Here is a 23,730-nt window from a genome sequence, read left to right as displayed (position 1 = left end):
GGCTACGCAAAAAGGGGAAGATCTGTAAAATGTTGTTGTTTGGTTCGACCCAATACCGCTTAATCAGTGTGGAAACGTCATATCAGACCATGACATCATGTGGCAGACAGGCAACATGGGCGGCCAACAGTCGCGCACGGCTTGAGGCAGAAATGGCCAAGAAGCAGATTGTAATACCTTTACGTCAAATCGCCTCTCATGTTACTCTGTCATTCTGCAGCACAATTAGACTGTATAAATGCAGATATTCTGAGGTGTGTCAAAATATTTGACAGCATTATAACAATCTCAACATCTGCTGGATGCTGTTATGCGTGGAAAACTGGCGCTTTATGTACTGATCTGCCAGTTAATGATTTTATGACAAGGGAAGTGCTGTTTAAGTGTTTATTTTCTTAATTCTTAACGAGGAGCTTTTCAAATTTGCAGACATCACGCCCACACCTTACGGCAGCACTGTAAATGGCTTTGGTGACAAGAATGCCGACATGGACATCACTCTGCTGTTTGAAAAGGTAAGTTAACCTTATAACACTTTTGGAAATGCTGTTACAAAGGCCTCCAGTCTTTCTGTGGTTCACAATTACTAGTAGTGAATTGTGACCAGTAATTTGTTTGGACATGGTATTTCGTGTTGTCTGGATCTTCGCTCTAGACAGTACATGTTCCTTGTGAAAAAAAAAAAAAAAACAATAAAATACCAGGTTACTAAAAATGCTTGTGCTCCTTGCACGCTAAAGTTAAGGTTGATTCAGCCATGGTCCTTGCCAATGTAGCAGACATGCTGAAGGAGTCCGGTAAGCTTCCTTGCTCTTTTAAATAATATGCAGTGCTGTCTGTGCCACTAGCTAGTGTCCGTTAGAATTTGAAATGCAAAGTCTGAGAGCATGTATTCTAGAAGCGATCTCCACCCCGCTGATCCTTCTGTGATTCTTATGCACTCGATTGTTATTGCGCGACGAAATAATGCAGTTTTATATGATTTACATAAGCTTTGAACACTTCATCTTGGAACTTGAGTAGGAGATGGGAATCACTGGGATGTCTGCCGAGAAATTCACTTGAAAAATTAGTCTAGAATGGGCAGGACACATGGCAATATTTCTCTATTTGTGGCGAAATTCACCATTGCCTAGCAAAAATTTCAAAGCGAGACTCTGTGCCTAGGTACTGAGATGGGATGTAGCTATATCGCCATCCATACGTGGTTATGAGGTCTGTGTCAAATCTGTTGCTCACTAGGCGTGTGCGTTGTCAGAACAGCTGCTAATTAGGCGTTGATAACTTAAACATTAAGTGAATACGAGAAAAGTGGAGTTTCATTGCTGTTTGTATTTAAGAGAGAACCACACTGAAAGAATGGGTCCTTGAAAGCTGTGTTTCTGCTTGTTAATATTGTGCATGCTTACATAGCTCACATCTGGAAGAGAAAGCATTCAAGAAGAGCAGCTGCACTAAAATACAACAAAATATGCATATATTTGTAATGCAATAACAACAGTATAACAAGCAACAAGTCCTATTGTTCTTACACTTGCTTGTAGTGTTGTTATTGGCCAACAACAACAGGCCTGTGGAAAAATAGGTTAATGATTAACCATTAAACAGCAGAATATTATAGGGAATTCAAGGTATTGTGCTGTTTTGTTATGAATGACTGTCAATATACACTGCCAGCATAAACATGTCCTCCAGTGTTTAATACGAGTAACCAATAACTGTTAAACTTTCTGCACATTCTTTTTGTTTTAAACTTTGAATGGCATCATGAAGTATAATACCAGTACCGTTGAAGCTGCAGCAAAGAGAATCTATTCATTGTTTACAAAAGGCCCCCAAATTATATCGAAAGTACTTGTGAAAAAAGAGTCATCTGCGATTTCAGCAGGACGAGATGACAAGTGGAAGTATTTGGTATTACTATGTGTCTGAAAAAGGGATAGATTTTTCATATTGGTAGATTATTACTGGTTCATTACAATATAATAAATAATATTATACGCTATTGTATGCTTATACAGAAAGAAATTAGGATGCAGTGGTACTTCGATACCAGGGCCTGCTACAGGCTGCTACAGGGCGCCAGTGGAAACTGGCCATGTCAACCTTTAATTGCCTAAATCTGTTGAGTGAGGCTAGCTTAGTAGGACTCTTTGAGGAGCTATCAGACGTTTGGGATATTATCGGCCTTAGAGAGATTGGAACTGGTGAGCCTTATACATTGCTAAATAACGGCCGTGTCCTCTGCTCTAGAGGTCTCCCTGATAAGAAGCAATACGAAGTAGGATTCCTAATCCATAAGGACATAGCGGGCAATATTGACTAATTCTACAACATTAATGAAAGCGTAGCAGTAGTCGTAATCAAACTTAATAAGAGGTATAGATTAAAGGCAGTACAAGCCTACGCTGTAACATCCAGTCACGACGATGAGGAAGTAGATAATATTGATGAAGATGTTGAATTAGCGATGAGAAAAGTGCAAATTCGGTATACAGTTGTAATGGGTGACTTCAATGCAAAAGTGGGGAAAAAGCAGGCTGGTGAACAAGCAGTTGTCAACTACAGAGTCGATTCTAGCAATGCTAGAGGAGAGATGTTGGTAGAATTTTCAGAAAGCAATAAGCTTCAAATAATGAACACTTTATTCAGGAAGCGTAGTAACAGAAAGTGGACCTGGAAAAGCCCTAATGGTGAAACAAGAAATGAAATTGACTTCATACGTTATGCTGATCCCAGCATAATGCAGGATGTCAGAGTGATAAGTAGGGTAAAGTGCAGTGATCATAGGTTAGTGAGGGCTGGGAATCACCTCAGTTTGAAGAGAGAAAAAGCAAAATTGGTCAAGAAGAAACAGGTCAACTTAGAGGTAGTAAGGGTAAAAGGTAGGCTAGTACTTGGAAACAAATATGCAGCCTTAGAACAGAGAGATGATGATGGCGACATAGAGGGAATGAATGAAACAGTAACAAGACTGGCTTCAGAGGCAGCAATGGAAGTGAGAGGCAAGTCACCAGAGCAACCAGTAGGCAAGATCTCCCCAGTAAGAAAACACCTAAGAAATAAATGACAAAGAATGAAAGTGCCCAACTCAAGAGATAAGATAGAATTTGTGGAACTGTCAAAACTTGTCAACAAGATGAAAATAGATGATTTTCGAAATTATGACCTGAGGAAGACTGAAGGAGCCGTAAAATATCGATTCAGCCTGAAATCAGTGAGGAGGAAACTTGGCCTAGGACAAACCAAGATGTATGCACTGAAAGATAAGCAGGGTACTATCATCAGCAATCTCAAAGGTATCATAATGGAGCAGTAAAAGAATTCTATGCTGACCTGTACAGTACCCAGAGGACTTTGGAGAACTCCACTCAAAACAGTAATTAACAGGATTCAGAAACTCCTCCTATAGCTAGCGACGAGGTCAGAACGGCCTTGCAAGACATGAAACAAGGAAGAGCGGCAGGAGAAAATGGAATAACAGTCGATTTAGTCAAAGATAAAGAATACATAATGCTTGAAAAACTGGTCGCTCAAAATACGAAGTTCTGTCAACTGCAAGGGTCCCAGAAAACTTGAAGAATGGAAACATTATAGTAATCCACAAAAAGAGAGACGTTAAAGATCGGAAAAATTGAAGGCCTGTTAGCTTACTTGCAATATTTTGAAATATTTACCGAAATAATCTCCAATAGGATAAGGGCAACACTGGACTGTAGTCAACCAAGAGAACAGGTGGACTTCAGGAAAGGATTCTCTACAATGGATCACATCCATGTCATTAATCAGGTTATTGAGAAATCCGCAGAATACAATAGGCCTCTCTATATGGCCTTCATAGAATGCGAAAAAGCATTTGATTCAGTAGAGATACTAGCAGTCATAGAGGCATTGCATAATCAAGGAATACAGGCTGCTTAGATAAATACCTTGGAAATATCTACAGAAATTCCACAGCGATCTTAATTCTACACAAGGAAAGTAGGAAAATGCCTATAAAGAAAGGAGTCAGACAAGAAAACACAGTCTCCCAATGCTATTCACTGCATGCTTGGAAGAAATATTCAAGCTATTAAACTAGGAAGGTTTAGGAGTAAGGATTCACGGCGAATACCTCAGCAACCTTCGGTTTGCCGGTGACATTGTTTTATTCAGCAACACTGCAGGCGAGTTACGACAGATAATTGAGGACCTTAACAGAGGGAGTGTAAGAGTGGGGCTAAAGATTAATGTGCTGAGGACAAAGATAATGCTGAATAACAGGGCAAGGGAAGAAGAGTTCAGGATCACCAGTCAGCCTGTAGAGTCTGTGAAGGAGTGCGTTTACCTCGGTCAACTAATCACAAGGAACCCTGACCATCAGAAGGAAATTCACAGAAAAATAATAATTGGTTGTATCGCATACAGCAGACACCGTCAGCTCGCGACTGGAAGCCTACCATTATCACTGAAATGGAAGGTTTACAATCGGTGCACTTTGCCGGTACTGACATATGGGGCAGAGACTTTGATACTGACAAAGAAGATTGAGAACAAGTTAAGGACTGTGCAAAGAGCAATGGAACGAAGAATGCTAAGCATAGCTTTAATATATAGAGACAGCGGTTTGGATCAGAGAGCAAACGGGTATAGATGATATTCTAATTGAAATTAAGGGAAAAAAATGGCACTGGGCAGGTCATGTAATGCGCATATTAGATAACCGTTGTACCATTAGGGTGACAGAATGGGTACCAAGAAAAGGGAAGCGCAGGAGAGGACGGCAGAAGACTAGGGGGTGTGACGAAATTAGGAGATTTGCGGGTGCTAGTTGGAATCGGTTGGCACAGGGGAGGAGCGATTAGAGATCGCAGGGAGAGGCCTTAGTCCTGGCAGTGGACATAAAATAGCATGATGATGATGATGATGATTAAATTATACGTGCAAATTATGCGTAAAGTTAGTTTAGGAGAGACGAAGTATACCTCTCTAGTTGTGTAGCGCAATATATTTTTGAAGGTATGTTGCAACATTGCTTCTCTGTAGTGAAAAGAAGCAGCACCTTCAAAGGAAAAGTATTCTTCATGTAAAACGACATGGAGAAAACTAGGGCTGGAGAGCGAATGATCAATATGTGTATGTAAATATAAGCTGATGCCCTGAATCACCAAATCATTTCACACAGGCGGGTAGGCACAGGCAGGAAAATTCTGCACACGATAGAAAATGCCAAAGAGAGAACGAATAGGTGCAAACTTGAACTTCGATCAGCAATATGTGTCAAGTGAGCGGTTTAGGTCAGATTTACATTCAAAGTACTGAGCTCTTAAGTATGTATGCAATGGGGCTTAACATCTGACCAACATTTATAAAGTGTGGCAGAAACCCATACAGGGCTAGTAATTGCTCTGCACTAATTGTTAAGAATCTCTTTGCAACACAATTTGTGTAACTGGTCATCCGTTATGCAGGTAAATGATGTGCTCTCTTTATTACAATGTAAAATCAGAGTTTATATTATTGAAGAAAAAGCTAGTTCAACTTTTTGTACTGTAAAGCTGTCACTTATACACCTGCACATGGCCTAACAAAGGGTAGGCAGGTACCAGAGAGAGAAATGTGCGACAAAATACAACACAGCAATACTTCTGGAGCTGCCTATTGCACCAAATGATATGTCACTCAAAACTGAAAGTATTACATGAAGGAATCAAAAGAGAATTTTGCCCACTGTTTTGGCAATTATTAATTCCAGGTGTTAACATTGCAAAATGTAGATGGGACACGAGATGAGAAGACGATACCGCGCTGTTAACACCATGATGAAAAACCAAAAAGCCCAAGCTGCTATTCTAGCGAAATTATTACTTGTTGCTTGTGCCAGAAATTGCAAAGTCGTTTATAGAGGTCCGAGACCCGTAACTGCACGTGCGGCGCCATGTAAATCTGATCATCTCTGACGTTAACTGGATGTTTAGAAGTTTTCACGCACAAAACACTGTTCTCAAATATTCGTCCATGCTGCACATATTCAGACGGAGAGGCGCACCTTGCAAAAACTAGAATATGGCATCCTAAGCAGAGGGCCTAGGCAAATCATTTGCTTTGGTTCTATAATGACTTTAGTTGATATTATTGAAATAGGAGACAGAAACGGCAGCAAAAGAAATGGACACTGGGTGGCAGCTAGTAAATTTCAGGAAAAATTTTGCCATGTCCCCGTTCTTGTTGACCAGCGTATCAAGCTAAAGACACACAATCAGGGTAACCTTCTAAAATGTAAACGAAAGGAATCTCACATTACCTAGATTGCCGTTAGCGAAGAAAAAGGCCAATCCACAACTTATCGACAGGCCTTGCCTCTGTGTGGCGTTTCGTGTGAACGTGTCCATCATATTTGAAAAATTTGCTGGAATAGCTCGCTTTAATTCCCAAAAGAATGCTGTACGACAGCTTGGCCTCGTCATGATGTCTATATCGAAGGCCAGTGCACCCTTTACAGGGGTATCGAGCAATGTGGTTAATTTTTTGTTGTGTTCGTGCTAATCACACCCGTACCGGCAATTTTATTTTCTTTATTTCTTGTCTCATTGAGACATGCATTTTCATAGCTCTTGCGACTCGCTACAGCGCTCTAGAGACAGAAATGAGCGGTTCAATGTCTGGAATAGGTTACGAGATGCTCAGATACCAAACGTGTCAAACCTGTGTGAAGTCGGCTAAGGATACCTTGTCTTTATAATATGTAGCGGAAATAATTTGTCCCATTTTCATATGATCAGTTCTTCAAAGTTAAACATTGCCTTCGGTGATTCCGTACTATATTTTGAAATTGAAGTAGCCGCAGAAAGCAGCCAAATATAGCGCAATGGTAGTGCAGTGAAAGATTTTACAGCTTAAGGACTTAAGCTGCTTCATTGAAGAAACTGCGCTCTACCAACAAGCCGGAAGTGTTGCGCCAATGTGCTAGCTAAGAAAAACTTACCCGCTTCCCAAATGTACAATGCATGCTGGATCGCTGTCTCATGGTTCCATCTTCCACGAAGGCCTCACTCTGAGATCTTCTTAGTGGGTGCAGAGTGTATTCCCCCTTCATATTCTTTAACACAGGTGTCTTGAGGACTCTATTTTGGTGCCGATTGTGTTAGAACATTTTCTTGTAGAGTTCAGCGTGTGCAGTTGATGTGCCACATGCATCTTTACACACGGCACAGCACTGATCGTTCTGAATTCAACATTCCTCTCTCTGCCCAGGTTTCTGCACCGCTTCAAGCGTCAACATCGTGCGAGCGCGAGTGCCTCTGCTAGAGCTGACGCACACCACTGGGATCCCAGTCGATGTGACAGTCAACAGCGCTGCAGCAGTTGATAGCTCACGTTATTTGAAACACTACAGCAAGCTTGACAAAAGAGTTGCTCCCCTGGTGCTGTTCATTAAACGTTGGGCTCACAAATGCGGTATAAGAGGAGCCAGAGAAGGAGGCGTGTCGTCTGTCACACTGTGCGTCATGGCGATAGCTCACCTGCAAGGTAAGGGACCTTTTAAACAAGTGCATTTGAAATGCATGCCCAGCTTGCTATAGTTACGCCCTGAAATACCTTATCTGAAGTCTATTTGTTTTGCGGCATCTACTTGCCTTTAATAGCGTTTCAGATTAGTTTGCACGGAATAGGTGTGATGTATTTCCTTTCCCGTCACCGAAATAGACGCATTCTTTGTCTGGTCGCCGACTCGAGCAGCCTGGATCTTACTTTTGCGGCGCTTCATGCCAGGCCGTCAGGCCTCACTCCATAGGTCCCGCATCCGGCCGCCCCGTCGAAGCTACTACAAACTGGCGACGAGGGTGGGACATACGGCGTGAGGCCTGATGGCCTGATGGCCTGGCGCGAAGCGACGCAACAGAAGAGCCGGACTCCTTGAGTCGGGGCCAGACAAAGAATGCGTTTATTCCGGCGAGAGGAAAGGAAATACATCACACTTACAGCATTAGGCACGAGGTCATAACCATTAAAAACATAAACAGAAACAGGATATTGCAAGGACCACACTGATCATTCACTACTACAATTATCTCCCCGTATAGCAAGAGCCGTATCACTGGCCTACGGGCTTTATTGGATGGGTGGATTGCGGTAGGGCTTCGGCCACTGAACGTGCACGATTTGTGACCTCAGCCGTGCTTATCTGAGGATGAGTGAAGGGGTCTTGCCTTCCAGTTTACAAGAGAAGCAGCAGCGTATGAAGCAGAAAAGCGTAGTAGACTGTAAGATGTCGGTACATTATGTAAATACGGTATTCATTGTGCTATGCGCGGTGGTAGTATACAAGCACACGTCACGAGGGGTAGAACGCTGTCTTAACTATACCGGTCAGATGTGACCAGTATAGTTGGCGAGTGTGTGGTTAACGTGCACGTACATTCGTGATAGCGTGCGGATGATATGCAGTAGTGGTTCCGTAGCTCACATGGCATGCCTTTCGGAGGCCTTCTGTTATATTGAAGAGAAAGTCATAGCCTGGGCACTAAGCACTTCTCTTGAAAAATGTGTAATATGAATGAAAAAGTATTCATTCGCTTATCTTTTTATTAGTACCTTATAGGACACGGTGGGGGGTATTACCTGAGAAATATGGCAGCATTGAAGTTATGTGGATTGGACTGGCGCCTGGCATCTGCAGAAAGGTCATTCATATGATAGTTTCGTTCTTCACATAATGCTAGTGGTTGAGAACGCTTTGAATTTAAAATACTCCACCACCGCTTAAAGTTATTTCAAAGAAGTTTAATGAGTATTCGCTAAAGAGAGCGTTTTGTTTGATTAGCGAGGGATATGTACATTTTTTTACCGGTGGTGTGGTATTTATGCCATGTGCACTCAAGAGTCAGTGTGCCTAGATGGGCAGAAAAGTGTTTTTATTATTTATTGCTTTAGTCTCAGGTTGAACCATGGTAATGAGTGCTTTTCGATTACAGTTAAAGTAGGTATGTACGTTTGTGTCAGATCATGGTTTTTATTTTAAAAAGAAGCTAGTTAGTTTCAACAGAACGTTTTAAAAACCAGCTGACAAATTCCGCAAGTTTAATATTTATATCACTATGGCTGCCTTTGTCATAAAGCACAATGTTTTTCTTTATTTGGAGGAGGAAGGGGTGCCACATATCATTGTGGTATTTGGCATTTAATTATAGCTAAGGCCAGGTAAGTGTGCCACTAGCTAAACTTTATTGGAGTGAGATGTAAATATAAGGTTTAGTGTGCTACGTGACTTATTGTGCCTTACTGGGGTTACCGGCAATTTATGTTAGGCCAAGCGTAAGACACATATTAAGGAAGTCATTTTGAACCCGAGATTACCCGAGAACCCTAGCCCCGAGATTCCAACGTCGTAGGTCAACGCTGCAACAGTACAAGCCTTGGAAAGAAGCAAGTACTGTTGCTTCAGACGGTGACCTGTTTGAGCACGTGCTATAAGTGGCATTGGAAAATGAACGCTCAAAACTGGTATAGAACGTGACTGTTCAACGCACCTTCATGATGTCACCCTATCCTTAATAAAAATAAAGGTCACGACAAGGATAGAAATAGGTAAAAAAATGCTTTGTTTTGACTCTTTTCCGGAGTTCAAGAGACAGAAAGGGTAAATGGCGAAACCGGTTGCACCTTTGGATGTTTCTTTATGGGTTGCTGAGACGCCTTACGTGCTTTTGGTTTATTTTTTACTGAAATAAACTCCCCAGTAGCTGTTTTCTATACTTCCGAGATAGCCTTTTTTTTTCGCGCTATTTTGCGGACTGTTACTTTTTTTAAACATTGCTTGAAGTTATTTTGTAGCTCTGTTTCCCGATACGCGAAGGGATCCCGAGTGCCTCACGATTGAGCACAACATTCTTGCGTCCGCAAATGCTGACGCTTATCGCACCACAGTAATTAGGTCGCAAAACCTTTCCATCCATCCTACATGAAGCCTTGTCCGATGTGGCGATAAACGTATGCAGCCGTATATCTTTCAATGGTTGCTTGGAGGCGCTTGAGTAGCGGCGCGCGGGCGCCCATCTATTTCATATTTCGCGTATTTCGCCGGCTTTTGCTTCTTCTTCGAAAAATTCGCAGTTCCGCCGGAAAGGCGATGCGCCGATTTTGATTGCAAATTAGTAGAATGCTGTACGAAGTAAGCATAGTGTAGTCTTACCGGCCGTATAAACTTGTAAACACTCGCTTACTAAATTAACGACCATAGAATGTGTAAGCGTGACTCAATGAGGACGTAGAAAGAAACAGACGCACGGAAACAGCGCCGTCTTTGTGTGTCTTCTTTCTACATCCGTGTCCAGTCGCGTATACGCATTCTATCACGGATTTAAACCAGCCAGCCCGCCAACGTGTTTTAACTAAATTAACCAGCACGGTGTCACGCGCGCACAGGTAAACATGGACACAGGTCGCTCGATGACAGCAGAATTCCGTCTGGGAAAATGCTCGAGTTAGGAATCGCGGCAGCAGCCATGAGCCAATTGACCTCCGTGCACGTGTCCATTGAAGGCGTACAAATCGTAGAAAGTACTGCGCATACGAAGCTGCCTATACACTACGCGCACTCTGCAAACATCGCAGATCGCTTTGAAGATGAGGCGCGCACGGGTGCGCACTCTAGCCACGTTGCAGAACGGTTTCAAGACACACGAGCGCCGGCAACGCGTCCCTACAGCGTCCGCAGGCGTCTACTACGGCGTCCACGATTAGTAGACGCCGCGGTTGTCTTGCCTCTGTACGGAGCGGGGGGCGAGGAGGATATCGAAGCACCGAGTAGGTCTGAAGGCGCCGAGTAGGTCAGACGTGGTCTGATCGGCTCCTGCTTGTGCTCGATCTTCATAAAGTGGTTTCTCGTAAACTTTTGGGTGCATGCATTGCTTCAGTGGAGTTCTGCCAAGCACATGGATACCTTTTTTTGGAAAGGTGGGTGGGCTTTCTGATAATTTGTCGCCGATCTTGTGCCTATCATGCCGGACTGAGTGCTATCCTAACGCTAATTGTAACGGCGCCATTATCTGAGACGCTCGGCCGTTGACGCTGACCCGCGTTAGCCTGTATATAGGAGCAAGGTCGCCGCCTTTTGTGCGATGGAGCGTCAAGTCGACGGGGGAGGATTCAGCCCCCGAAGGTTTGGGGAAAGATTCTGGCTGGATAACGGTCGCCAAACGGCGCGTTTACGAGAACGCTGCCGGCCGTCTTGGCTCCAACTCGTCCGCGGCCCACCCTGACGGCCAAGGTACGCTGCCGGGCCGAAATAGATATAACGAAGCTAAAAGCAAGATTCTCCGGGGCAGCAAGATATGCCACCACTACCTAAGGACGAAATGAAGATAGTTTGGGGAAGAATGCTTCCAGACGCCGTATTTGGTCAGACGCAGAAGAGAACGCGCGTGCAACGCCGAGCGGGAAGAAGCAAGCGAGCCATCACCACCCTTCAAGGATGACCAGCACCATCCGACTATCTCCGGTGAAAGGCACCCACGCTCTCAAGAGTCGGGCTCGTCGAAACCATCCGGCACCCAAGGCCGTTCCCTATCCAGAGGGCGATCGAGATCCCGCGGGGGCGCTCGTGCGTAAGCATTTCTATGCCTACTCAACGAGGAAGCCCGACCGTCCGTCGCCTAAGGTGAAAAGCGCGGCGGAAGCAGCAGCGAGAAAATTCACCTTCGTGCTGCCCCTCGCTTCAACTAAGCGGCGAGATCACGGCGCACACGAAGCTATCAGCTCTCTGCGCACTCTGTCCCCATCGCAGATCGCTTTCAAGATAGGACCCGCGTGGCCACCGTCCATAGCAGTTATTTATACTGGTCGGATCATGTTTCGTGACATTGCTAACGACAACGGGCTGTGTTGAGATGAGCAAGTGGCACAGTGCGTGGTACTTGGCACTTCGGGACCGGTAGCTCCTTGGCGTGTCCATCTTCCCATAGGGCAAGTCTCAACGCGCCCTCGTTTTAAACCTCTGCAGCAGCGCCACAAAGTAAAGCACTCAACGGATAAATGATGATGATGGAGCCTCAATTAAGCCGTTCCTCTATCTTCGTTCTCTTCTCTTTCTCCTCCGGTGCTCGCGCCACTTCGTCCTCGTCTTGCCGGCAACGCATACTTGGATAACCCACAGGGGAGTTTGGGCGATTTTTTTTCTCGCTTTAAAAAAGAAGTCGCTGCAATTTTGCTTCATAAGTATGTAGGATATGCAATATAACAAGCACCTTGTCAGGTATTTGGACGCATCTTTGGAATAACGCAGGCCCATCGCTGATTTGAGACACATGCGTGGTCCAATGGGGAAAGAAGCCGTCGGCATCGTTTATTTTCCTCTCGTCACAATCATTAATACTATTATGCAAAATTTAACGCTAAGTCTTTACGTCTACGCTTTACTTCAGGTATTTTTAATATTAAGTCCATGTTGCTATTCCTGTCCATGCAAGGCTGACTACCTTATTATTTATTATCGTTTTTATCTGATATTCAATTATTAATTTATTTTCCCTTGTATGTTTAAATCATGTTACCAGCCCGTTCGTGGTCTATCCCCTACAGTGGGTTTGTGCCATTAAATAAGGATTCATCATCATCATCATCTCAGTCGGTGACGTGAGCAAGCTAGCTCGTGGCGTGCGCAGCGCTGACAGCAAGCTCGTGCACCTGCAACCCGGCGATGACGTTCGATCAAGACTGACGCGAGCTGCGTCGTGTGGACAGGCCGCAGGACTATTCGTGTGTCTGTGTGGTCAACGAAGTTTCAGTGCTACCTTTAAAGGCAAACCAATGGCACCCAAAAGAACAAAGAGAGCGCGCAGCGACGGGGCCTGCCGAAGAAGGAAGGGTGAGAGCGAACCAGGGGACACGACCTCGACCCCTACGAGCGGCCGTCCAGTAAGTGAGCCAGGCGGAAAGTGGTCGCCCGATCGCCGCCCCGTCGCTGCGCCCCATGACCGAGGACGAACTTATGCGGTTGGAACCGCAGACGAAATCCAGAAGATGGGACACTCGACCAAAAACAGGCTGCACCGACGACGTAGTACACGGACAAGCACCACGTCTTCCACCTGCAGAATGAGAAGCCCATCAAAGAGAGGAGCAAGAGAAGAGAAGAGAAGAGAAAAGAAGCAGGAGCGAAGAGAAAGAGAGGAGCAAGAGCCATCGAAAACGAAGAAACGACAACGTCAAGCAAAGAATGGTTGGATCGACTTATAGTGAAACAAGCATGACCAGTTGCACTTACGGAAAGAAAAGGCGATCAAAGAGAGGAGCAAGAGACGCGAAGGGTAGCAGAAGAGAAGACGAGGAGAGGAGCGCGAGCCGTCGAACACGAAGAAAGAGAACGCCATCGAAGAAAGAGAAGTGGGAGGAAAAGGCGTGCGCAAGAGCATCTTGCAGCGACAGTTTCCATACAGGGTCGCTGAAACGACGGCATTTTGAGGAGCCGAGTCGCAAGAGGGCCTCAGTTAAGCGTAAGGATACGCACAGGAGTCATCGAACTGAGTCTTCTGAGAGAAGCCGCACAAGACATTTCAAGACAAAGCCAAACCGCAAGCCCAAGAAGGCCACAAAGTCAGAAAGCCGGAGCAGCCGGAGCCTAAAGCTCTCACACGAAGCTAGCTCCCAAGATTCCGAGAAAGAATCTTACCTGACTAAGAAAATCAATAAGTACTACCTGAGTAACCATCTGAGAAGACGCCATATAGAGAAGAGAATGGAGATAATACAAGAAATGAAAGAGATCCTCCGAAGGAAATATAAAAGTGAGTGCCCGTTTGTTTTTTTCAGTGACATCGAGACACACTTTGCTTTGGAAAATCTATTCTGCTGAAACCCGTATTGTGGAGAAATGTAAAAAGAAAAGAAAAAGGAAAGACAAGGTTGACGCTCACCTAACGGAAGCTATAAAGGAAATCCATGGTGGTTCCCGAGAAAGAATAAGGCTTCATAGCCACAGGAAAATTCGTCCTCCTCCCGAGGTCGAAATCGTGACCAACGCTTTCTTAGGGCAAATACTATTAATCGGTTCTATCCACCCTCCGGGTTTCCGTTGAACAGATTTGCCATATTCTGTGCTCAGAGTTCTCGATTCATTGGCCGCGTCCTGGCAATCTGCTAGGTTCCTAATATTCCGCGCACACCACGCTCAATGCGCATGCGCGCGCTTCTCTGAAGTTCACTTGCCGCCAGGTTAAGGTTCTAGTAGAGCTCTTGTTTGGGCTATTTGGTGCATTATAGAGCACGTAACAGGGCAGCGCGAAAGAAAAATAATTCCGCCGAAGAAAGGTATATACCTACGCATGACGGGCGCAAGGCTTCCAACTATATATTTCAGAAGAAACGATAGTTCGCGGGAGATATTCGAACACGCCGGGAAGGACCTGGGCGATGTTAATCTACCTCGTCGCTTCGCCTGTTTTGTGTAAGCAGTGACGCACAGCCCATATTTAGTGCGTATTCAGCGACTGAACCTTTCTTTGCCCAAATTATGGGCTGGAAGCGATAAAAAGTTTACAATTGCCGCGCGGGGAATGGTGTGTTTCTTTAAAGGTCGCGTTTGTTAGCGTGCACCAGCTATGCGAAGCGCTGTTATGCATCTGTTTTTTTTTTTTTCCTGTTCGCGGTGGACAGCACGAAATGGCGTCTATTGCTGATATCTAAAGGCGATGCGTATTAATATTCGAGCTAGGAAGTTCCAAATGACACCTTGCGTTATAATCATATGGTGTTTATTTGTTTAGATTTGTTCATTGCCCCGTCTGGGAAAATAATACGTGCGAGTATTGCAATACCATGTACCGTGGTGTGCGTTGAAATTTCATAAGGACATCCGCTTGTCTGAAGAAACACGTATTTTGAATGGTTAGTCACAGACGCTACGCGGTACTTCCAGGTGGAGAGTGGTTCGACTGGTCGTTTCGGAGCGCTCTGATATTTGAGCGAAAAAAAATTAACAGAGCTGTTGCACTTTGATTTTGTTACGACGTGCTTGTCCCGATAAAGATTGTAGATTTGTTAAAACGATCGTAAACGGAGGCTTTAGCTCGGGGCGAGCTACGATTTTGGTTTTTCAGATATGTGTAAAATAGAGAAATGCTTTTAGCTCATCTATGCCAAACCCCAGACACTGCGCTCCATCATCTCGGATTACTCTGTTCAAGATTATGGCAGATCACCGCCTCGCAAGACAGTTTGCGCAAACTTAATTTCTCGAAAACGTTATTCAACTACGACACTCCATAATGCGAATTTTGAGCGCAGCGTTTAGGTGTTTCGGATTCGTGATACGATGCGGCTGCGCTGAGCCTAGCAGCTCGTTTAGCGGCAGCGGCAGACGAAGCGTTGCCACCGGTTGCGTCATTGCACCGGTGGCGAACAACCGGCGTCTGTACTTTAACGGCACGACGCAGGCGGCCTTGACGCCGTCGGGCGCGTTGCAGCGTTGCTGGCGTGCTTTTCGCCCTCCGCGCCGAGCCGCTCCGGCCACGTATCCCAGCACTCCTCGCGCGGCGCGGGTAGTATGACGCGACCGCGCAACCGGAGAGAGTTCGTTCAGAGTGCGCAGTGGCGTGTTCAAAGCAGACAAGCCGTACCGAGTGCCTACAAACGCCCGAAACTCTTTTGGGGGGACATGATCGCCGACACGCTGAGGCAGTCGTTGCAAGGGTGGTGCAGTTACCCAACTCTGGCGATTGCACATCGAGCTCTGTCAGAGTAGACGAGAGAAGTGACGCCACTGTGAAAAAGACATACTTTTCAACGAAGAAGCAGAACCGGGACGAGGCATAAGCTTATCAGCTCCTGTGGCAGGCTCTCAGGGTTGAAATTTAGCATCGACACAACACGGAGGCGTCGATTGAAAACTTGAGAGTACCCGCTACGCCAGTGTTCACACTTTATTTTCAGAACAAGCTTCCTCGTGACATAGCCGCAAATGTAAAAAAATAGCCTTTGAGCACTTTTTTTGAGACACGCGTTCGGCGTGATCCGGTTCTGCATCGGACTGGTTGCCTTCTTCTATGAGCCTTTCAATCGAGCCACATTTTCTGCCTTTGCCCCGTCTGCATTATCTTGAAATCATCGTCGAGGAACGACTACTTGCGCCTCGCCTTCCACCTTTGTGCATACGGCATTTGACGCACGGCAATGGACAGTTCGCCATCAAGGGGCCCACATACACATGGCTTTGCTGGTCATCCATCTGCACAGAGAGGAATGGCACTGAATTTTTCATTCTAATTTGCTCACAAAAGACGAGAAACATGGAAAAGTGGAGAGGATTCTGGTGAGACCGCGATATCATAGTGAAAGTAAATAACCAGGAGAGGAGAGTGGTACCGGCGTCTATAACTGGTCCGCTTCTTTTGCTAGATTCCTGTAGTGGTAGAAAATTCCACTGGCGCGAAATGGGGAAGTATAAATGCCACGAAAATGTATCCTCAGTAAAGAAGAGTTGGGAGAGTGGTTTCATATACGTGTCAAAAGGGCTTGACAACGATAGTGTCACACGAATGTTTTTATTATATGCAAAGGATTCCATTCTCACGAGCTATTCTGAATAGACAGTGCCAGATCGATCGGCAGGCAAACATTTTCGATTCCTTTTGGAATGGGGTAGCCTGTGACTGTTAAGAAAGATTTCTTTTTTCTGGGCTCATTAATGCATATTTAGTGTGTACGCGTCACTTTGACGAGGTGAGTTTTCACTGTTTTTTGACGTCCTATGACCATGATGAAGTGGCTGCAACCCGAAATTTTTTATCGAAAAGCAAAGGGCTAGGCAAAAAGGTGGATGATCTCTAAAATGTTTTTGTTTGGTTCGGCCCAATACCGCATAATCAGCGTGTACACGTCATACGAGATCATGACGTCATGTGGCAGACAGGCAACGCGGGAGGACAGCAGTCGCGCATGGCTTAAGGCAGAAATGGCCTAGAAGCAGATTGTAATACCTTTACGTCAAATCACCTCTCATGTTACTCTGCCATTCTGCAGCACAATTAGACTGTATAAATGCAGATATTCTGAGGTGTGTCAAAATATTTCACAGCATTATAACCATCTCAACATCTGCCGGATGGTGTGATGCGTGGGTAACTGGCGCATTATGTACTGTTCTGCCAGTTAATGATTTGACGACAAGGGAAGTGCTGTTGTAGTGTTTATTTTCTTAATTCTTAACGAGGAGCTTCTTTAATTTGCAGATATGACACCCACCGCCTACGGCAGCACAGTCAATGGCTTTGGTGAGAAGAAGGCCGACCTGGACATCACACTCTTGTTCGAGAAGGTAAGTTAACCTCCTAGCACTTTTGGAAATGCTGTTACAAAGGCCTCCAGTCTTTCTGTGGTTCACAATTACTAGTAGTGAATTGTGATCCATAATTTGTTTGGACATGGTATTTCATGTTGTCTGGATCTTCGCTCTAGACAGTACATGTTCCTTGTGAAAAAAAAAAAAATAATAAAATACCAGGTTACTAAATATGCTTGTGCTCCTTGCAGAACAAAGTGAAGATTGACTCAGGAAAGGTCCTCAGCAAAGTAGCAGACATGCTTACACAGACGGGTAAGCTTCTTTGTTCTTTTAAATAATATGCAGTGCTGTCTGTGCCACTAGCTAGTGTCCGTTAGAATTTGAAATGCGAAGTCTGAGAGCAGTTATTCTAGAAGCGATCTCCACCCAGCTCATCCTTTTGTGATTCTATTGGATTCGATTGTTATCGCGCAACGAACTAATGCAGTTTTATATGATTTACATCAGCTTTGAACACTTCATCTTGGAACTTGAGTAGGAGATGGGAATAACTGGGATGTCTGCCGAGAAATTCACTTGAAAGATTAGTCTAGAATGGGCACGACTCATGGCAGCATTTCTCTATTTGTGGCGAAATTCACCATTGCCTACCAAAAATTTCAAAGCGAGACTCTGTGCCTAGGTACTGAGGTGGGACAGCTATATCGCCACCCATGCGTGGTTATGAGATCTGTGTCAAATCCTTTGCTTTCTAGGCGTGTGCGTGGTCAGAACAGGTGCTAATTAGGCGTTGATAACTAAAACATTAAGTGAATACGAGGAAAGTGGAGTTTCATTGCAGTTTATATTTAAGAGAGAACCACACTGAAAGAATGGGTCCTTGAAAACTGTGTCTCTGATTGTAAATATTGTGCATGCTTACATAGCTCACATCTGGAAGAGAAAGCATTCAGGAAGAGTGGCTGCACTAAAATGCAGCAAAATATGCATATATTTGTAATGCAATAACAGCAGTATAACAAGCAACAAGTCCTATGTTCTTACAATTGCTTGTAGTGTTGTTATTGGCCAACAACAACAGGCCTGTGGAAAAATAGGTTAATGATTCACCATTACACAGCAGAATATCGTAGGGTATTCAAGATATTGTGCTGTTTTGTTATGAATGACTATCAATATACACCGCCAGCATAAACATGTCCTCCTGTGTTTATTATGATTAACCAATAACTGTTAAACTTTCTGCACATTCTTTTTGTTTTAAACTTAGAATGGCATCATGAAGTATAATACGAGTACCATTGAAGCTACAGCAAAGAGAATCTATTCATTGTTTACAAAAGGCCCCCAAATTATATTGAAAGTACTTGTAAATAGGGTTCTACTTAAATTCTACGAAAAGGGTTCTACTTAAATTGAGGACGACGCAACGAGCTATGGAAAGAATGATAGGTGTAACGTTAAGGGATAAGAAAAGAGCAGATTGGGGAGGGAACAAACGCGAGTTAATGATATCTTAGTTGAAATCAAGAAAAAGAAATGGGCATGGGCAGGACACGTAACGAGGAGGGAAGATAACCGATGGTCATTAAGAGTTACAGAATGGATTCCAAGGGAAGAGAAGCGTAGCAGAGGGCGGCAGAAAGTTAGGTGGGCAGATGAGATTAAGAAGTTTGCAGGGACAATATGGCCACAATTAGTACATGACCGGGGTAGTTGGAGAAGTCGCCGATCGCCGAGTGCCCTATGTGCCGCCCGATTCAAATGCTCCTTACGGACCCTTCGAGCCATCACCAGCTTGCTCCCAGACTAATGGCCGTCCTCGCTTCGAACGCCTCCGATCACCCTCTCCACGTCGCCGATCGCTTTCCCCTATGCGTCGATGACCCGTCTCTAACGAAGAGGGAAACTAGACGACGCAGTTCCTGAGGCAACTGCGCAAGTGTCGACATGCTGACGTCGTCCTCCTTTACCTGCCAATATCATTGATGTGTTTATCGAAAATGTCGCTGCAGTTGCCCTCGTCGATACCGGTGCTGCTATTTCAGTTATGGATGCCAGGTTTTGCCGATCGCTTCGTAAAGTGACGACGTCTCTGTCTGGATTGCCGCTTCGAACGGCGAGTGCTCAACCCATTTGCCCTACCGCTGCTTGTACTGCCCGTGTGACTATACAGGACGTTTTGTACACGATTGAGCCTTATAAAAATTTCTAGCAACATTTTTTAGACAGTCTATAGACTTTTGTTACTAGAACCTACCAACTGAAATCCTACCAGCTGTCTTTATACATCTTAACAACGCTCTAGTAACACCCTAGAAACAATTGGCCACCAACTTTCAATAGAAACATGTTCATAGGATGTCTTTAAACTTCCTACCAATTTCCTATGAACATTTGTCTTTATACACCCTAGTAACATTCTTTCAAAAGAGAAATGTTCATATATTTTCTGTTAACTTCCTACCAACACCCTATTAACTAGCTTTCTTTATACACCGTATTAACATTCTTTCAAAAGAAAAATGTTCATATATTTTCTGTTGACTTCCTACCAATCCCCTATTAACAAGCTTTCTTTATACACCGTATTAACATTCTTTCAAAAGAAAAATGTTCATATATTTTCTGTTGACTTTCTACCAATCCCCTATTAACATTTGTCTTTGTACACCCTAGTAACATCCTATCAAGAATTGGATCCTATCAAGAATTGGCTACCGTACTTCAACTGAAGCATGTTCATAGATGGTCTGTAAACATTCTACTAACCGTCAACCAACAGAAGTCTTTAGGCTCTTTAGTAACACTCTGGCAAAATTTTACTTACATGTGCTTATGTACTTGCTATTGACGTCTTACTATTCCCCTAGTAACATTTGTCCCACATACGACCTAGTAGCATAGTGTAAACATTTGTCAGTATGTGTGAACATGTTGGTAAACGGCAGTATGCAACCTAGAAGGTGCACGAAAATGGAAAACAAATGCAAGTTTGCACTGGAAGAAGTTTATTCACACGAAAATATTTACACAGAATTGTGAGAGAAGTAGTAGAGAAATGAACAAAAATGAATAATGACTTAGTTGATTACGGCATGGCAGCTGTCGCATAATCTCTAGCAAGCATCGATTATGCAAGCTGATGTCTCAGAATGCTTGCAGAATGAACCAACCCTGCACAGAAACAAGATGGTCAGTGTTAACATCATGTTCAGGTTAGCATATCACATACATAGAACAGCTTTTTAAGGTTCACATGAATGCTAAAATTGTGACCGTCATCCCTGTTTACTTGCAGAGGAGATGGCAATGATGGGGCACATTATTCAATGCATATCCTTTGCTGCGTTGTATTTACTACGTGTTATTAAAATTAGGAAAGTGTACAAAATGGGTTTCTCTACCAATTACCTGCATAAATGAGTTACTCACTAAAAAGTTAATTACATGGTTTATTCATGGTGAAATTTGTAGCACGCACAATAGACACGGACGCAGAGAAGGTGGACACGCGAGCGCTTACTCAAAGCTGGTTATTTTTGGAAGGAATGAACGTAACAGCGCCAGCTAGCTGCACCGAGCATGTGCAAAACGTGTCATCCATTTTTATATAAACAGATGACAGAGCTTGAAGCAGTATTCAAGAATACAAATGCTTTGTCAGTGATAGCAACCAATGGCTGACTGATGCATTTTTAAGCACACATTATATGGAACGCTTCTGTAATTTGACGTGTTCGTTTATTTTTACTCGAAAACAAAATATCAGTGTCAAAAAATACCGGTTCACAATGACATAGGTTACAGTGGTTAAACAGGTGCGAATGATTGTGGTGCGAGCCACAGCGCCATACCTCAAGAAAGCAATGGTAGCCCCATTAATCCTGTCCACTCATTACCACAAGGGGGCAGTAAAAGTGAGTGGTGCACCCAGTGGCAAGCAAAGCCACACAGTGGAACAACTAAGTTCTCTTTTATATGGCAACACATGTCCTGGCGCTCTTTGGCCTTAGATGCCCTTGCGCCAATAAACTTCAATCATCATCATCATCTTTTGTATGGCAACATCGGGCATATGCCATGCACTTTAATGTTATGCTTCATTATTTTCCTGTTAAGGGTGCGTCTGCCGGTCACAGATTTATATGTAAATGTAGCCGAAATGATTCACAGGCGAGGTTTTGCTTTATAGTTTGTATTGTGTAATGTTTCCTTATTGCACTCAGTGATGCTGCAAGAGTGTCTGTCTGTTATTATAAATTCTGCATCACTGTTTTGTTAGTGGGTGCATATTAAAGTGAAAACAATCGCGAGCTCAACTACTGGAAAGCTAAACCGATTCTCAATTATGTTTTGAAGAGTCCTGGAACCTTCAAAACACATGCAGTGAATGATTGAAGTGTCTGCGATACTTTTTCTGAGATTGTGCTTTTTCTGACGTTTTCAAAAGCGGATTATGATACAGCTAAACTTCGTTATAACAGACTTCAGTATAACGAACTTCTCGATATAACAAAGTATTTGAGTTTCCATAAGCTCTTGTCTCTAGAACACCATGCATTTAGAACCTCAATATAACGAAGTGCGTATGCGATTTCATTACAGCTAAATTTCACTGTGCCGCAAAGGAATGCCAAGACAAACAAATGGAAATTACTGCCAGCGCAGATAGTCAGACGATTTAATTACAAGTGGCTCCTTGCAAACGCACCTCTCAAATCACGCACCGCGCGACGAGAGAGACCGCTGGAGTGGAGCCGCATCATGTTCTGTCCGTGTAAAGTCCAATCGCGATAAGATCCCATCATGCCCCGCGTACTGTGCACACAGCTTTAGGTGCGAGAGAAAGCGTGCGAGAAGGAGACGAGAATTAAAGATGATGGCTTCACGGGAGACGCCTTCCGGCCACACAAGCAAAGGGAGAGGGAAGGCAGTGACTAGCTCGCGGTAGAGCAATCAAGCGCGTGCGCGTGGGGGGCGGTGTGTGGGGTAAGTCTCGATTTCTGGCACGCGTCTCGGCCGTGGCTGCGCATGCCTGTAAGCGTGGCTGAGCGCACACACAGCCGCGCACCCTGCCTTAGAGGTAATCTGCCGCGTGTGCAAAGAGTGAGTGATTTGGGCCATAAGTAAATTTCGTCCATGGTTATATGGCCGACTATACAAAGCAGTCAACGATAACCATTCACTTTCCTGGCTGGCGAACTTCAAGGACCCATCTGAAAGACTAGCAAGATGGAGCCTCCTATTGCAACACTATGACATTGCGGTGGTTTACAGGTCCGCAAAAAAAGCACACTGATGCCAACTGCTCGTTGTGCGCACCAGTAGATGCAGCACTATCAGAGGAAGAGGACTTTCAGTACCTAGGCATTGTCGAACCAACTCCAATCGCAGAATGTCAACATGCTGACGAAGGATTACTACCACTCATGACACGCCTCGTAGAATTAAACATTCACTTATCCCATATTTTTTCTAGAGGCCTATCAGCATTCTGCCTCAGAGGAAATGTCATACACATATCTATATATGTATATATAGAAGGAGGGGGGCAGTGGTAGTTATCAGAAAAAACAGCCCCCCCCTCCCCCTCCTCCACCCAGAGATAAATTTCTTGCTACGGCAAGAAATTTGTAGGCAATATAGGCAAAATGGCAAAATGTAGGCAATATATGCGCTGGCCATGCCTGAAGCTTACCAAGTACGACCACGTAGTACTCGGGCGTGGTCAACTTTGATGCATTCGCCTGAATCTTTGCCCGATCTTTCGTCTGTGTCGGTGTTATAGACACAATGCTGCGTCTAAAGTCGTATGCTGCAAAGCACTTGATGAAACCTTGGAAGAGCTCTCCAACTTCTTCCTGGTTTCTGCTCCTCCACGTCAGTCGGTTATGGCTTGTGGTCTTGTTCGTCATTTCCTGCATGGCAAAAAAAAATTATGCCTGTCAAAGCATACCTGAACTCCGAGGAGCTAAAGGAGAAATATAACATGTTATTGAAGAGCAAATTAGCTATCGCATTACAGTCGTGACATTTTAAGGACAGCGCAAGAGGATATGGAAGAAAGAAGCAATGCAGTATAGTATTTGCCTGGCGATTTCGACTCACGAACGGCACGCATTTAACAGTGTGGCAGCGTTTTGGAAGGTAGACTAGAAAGCTAGGCATGTTACAGGCAGGAATTACACGCAAGATAAAGGAGGAATATTATTAGGCAACAATTTCAGGCCTGAAGGGCGTAAATGCATTCAGGAGGGCAGTGCGGCGGTACGAGCCATAATGAGTGGGTTCTTGATGGTATGTCCACCACATTTTGGTGCCATCCTAAACAATGTAGAATAAAACGGGCACAGTTACCAGACAATTGGAGGAGTATGCTTATGCATACTTAGCTCCAGTGGAGCTTTATTCTTTCTCTGTTTATAGCTAAGTAACATTGTTACACGAAGCGGCGTGTTTGAATGCAACTC

General features: G+C 44.3%; 1 protein-coding gene across 1 annotated transcript in view; it reads left to right on the top strand.

The window, feature by feature from the left end:
• The first annotated feature begins 739 nt into the window (after window positions 1-739).
• LOC142557270 (poly(A) RNA polymerase GLD2-B-like) overlaps window positions 740-23,730 on the top strand; it is a 145,913-nt gene continuing 122,922 nt past the window's right edge. The window contains exons 1-4 of the mRNA XM_075668984.1: window positions 740-797; window positions 7,234-7,509; window positions 17,205-17,290; window positions 17,506-17,569. Coding sequence (XP_075525099.1) covers window positions 758-797; window positions 7,234-7,509; window positions 17,205-17,290; window positions 17,506-17,569 — 466 coding nt within the window. The 5' untranslated portion in view covers window positions 740-757. The remainder of the gene's footprint in view (window positions 798-7,233; window positions 7,510-17,204; window positions 17,291-17,505; window positions 17,570-23,730) is intronic.

The sequence above is a fragment of the Dermacentor variabilis genome, chromosome 9 (assembly GCF_050947875.1).
Source record: "Dermacentor variabilis isolate Ectoservices chromosome 9, ASM5094787v1, whole genome shotgun sequence".
Taxonomy (NCBI): domain Eukaryota; kingdom Metazoa; phylum Arthropoda; class Arachnida; order Ixodida; family Ixodidae; genus Dermacentor; species Dermacentor variabilis.
This window is presented reverse-complemented; position numbering and strand designations above follow the sequence as displayed.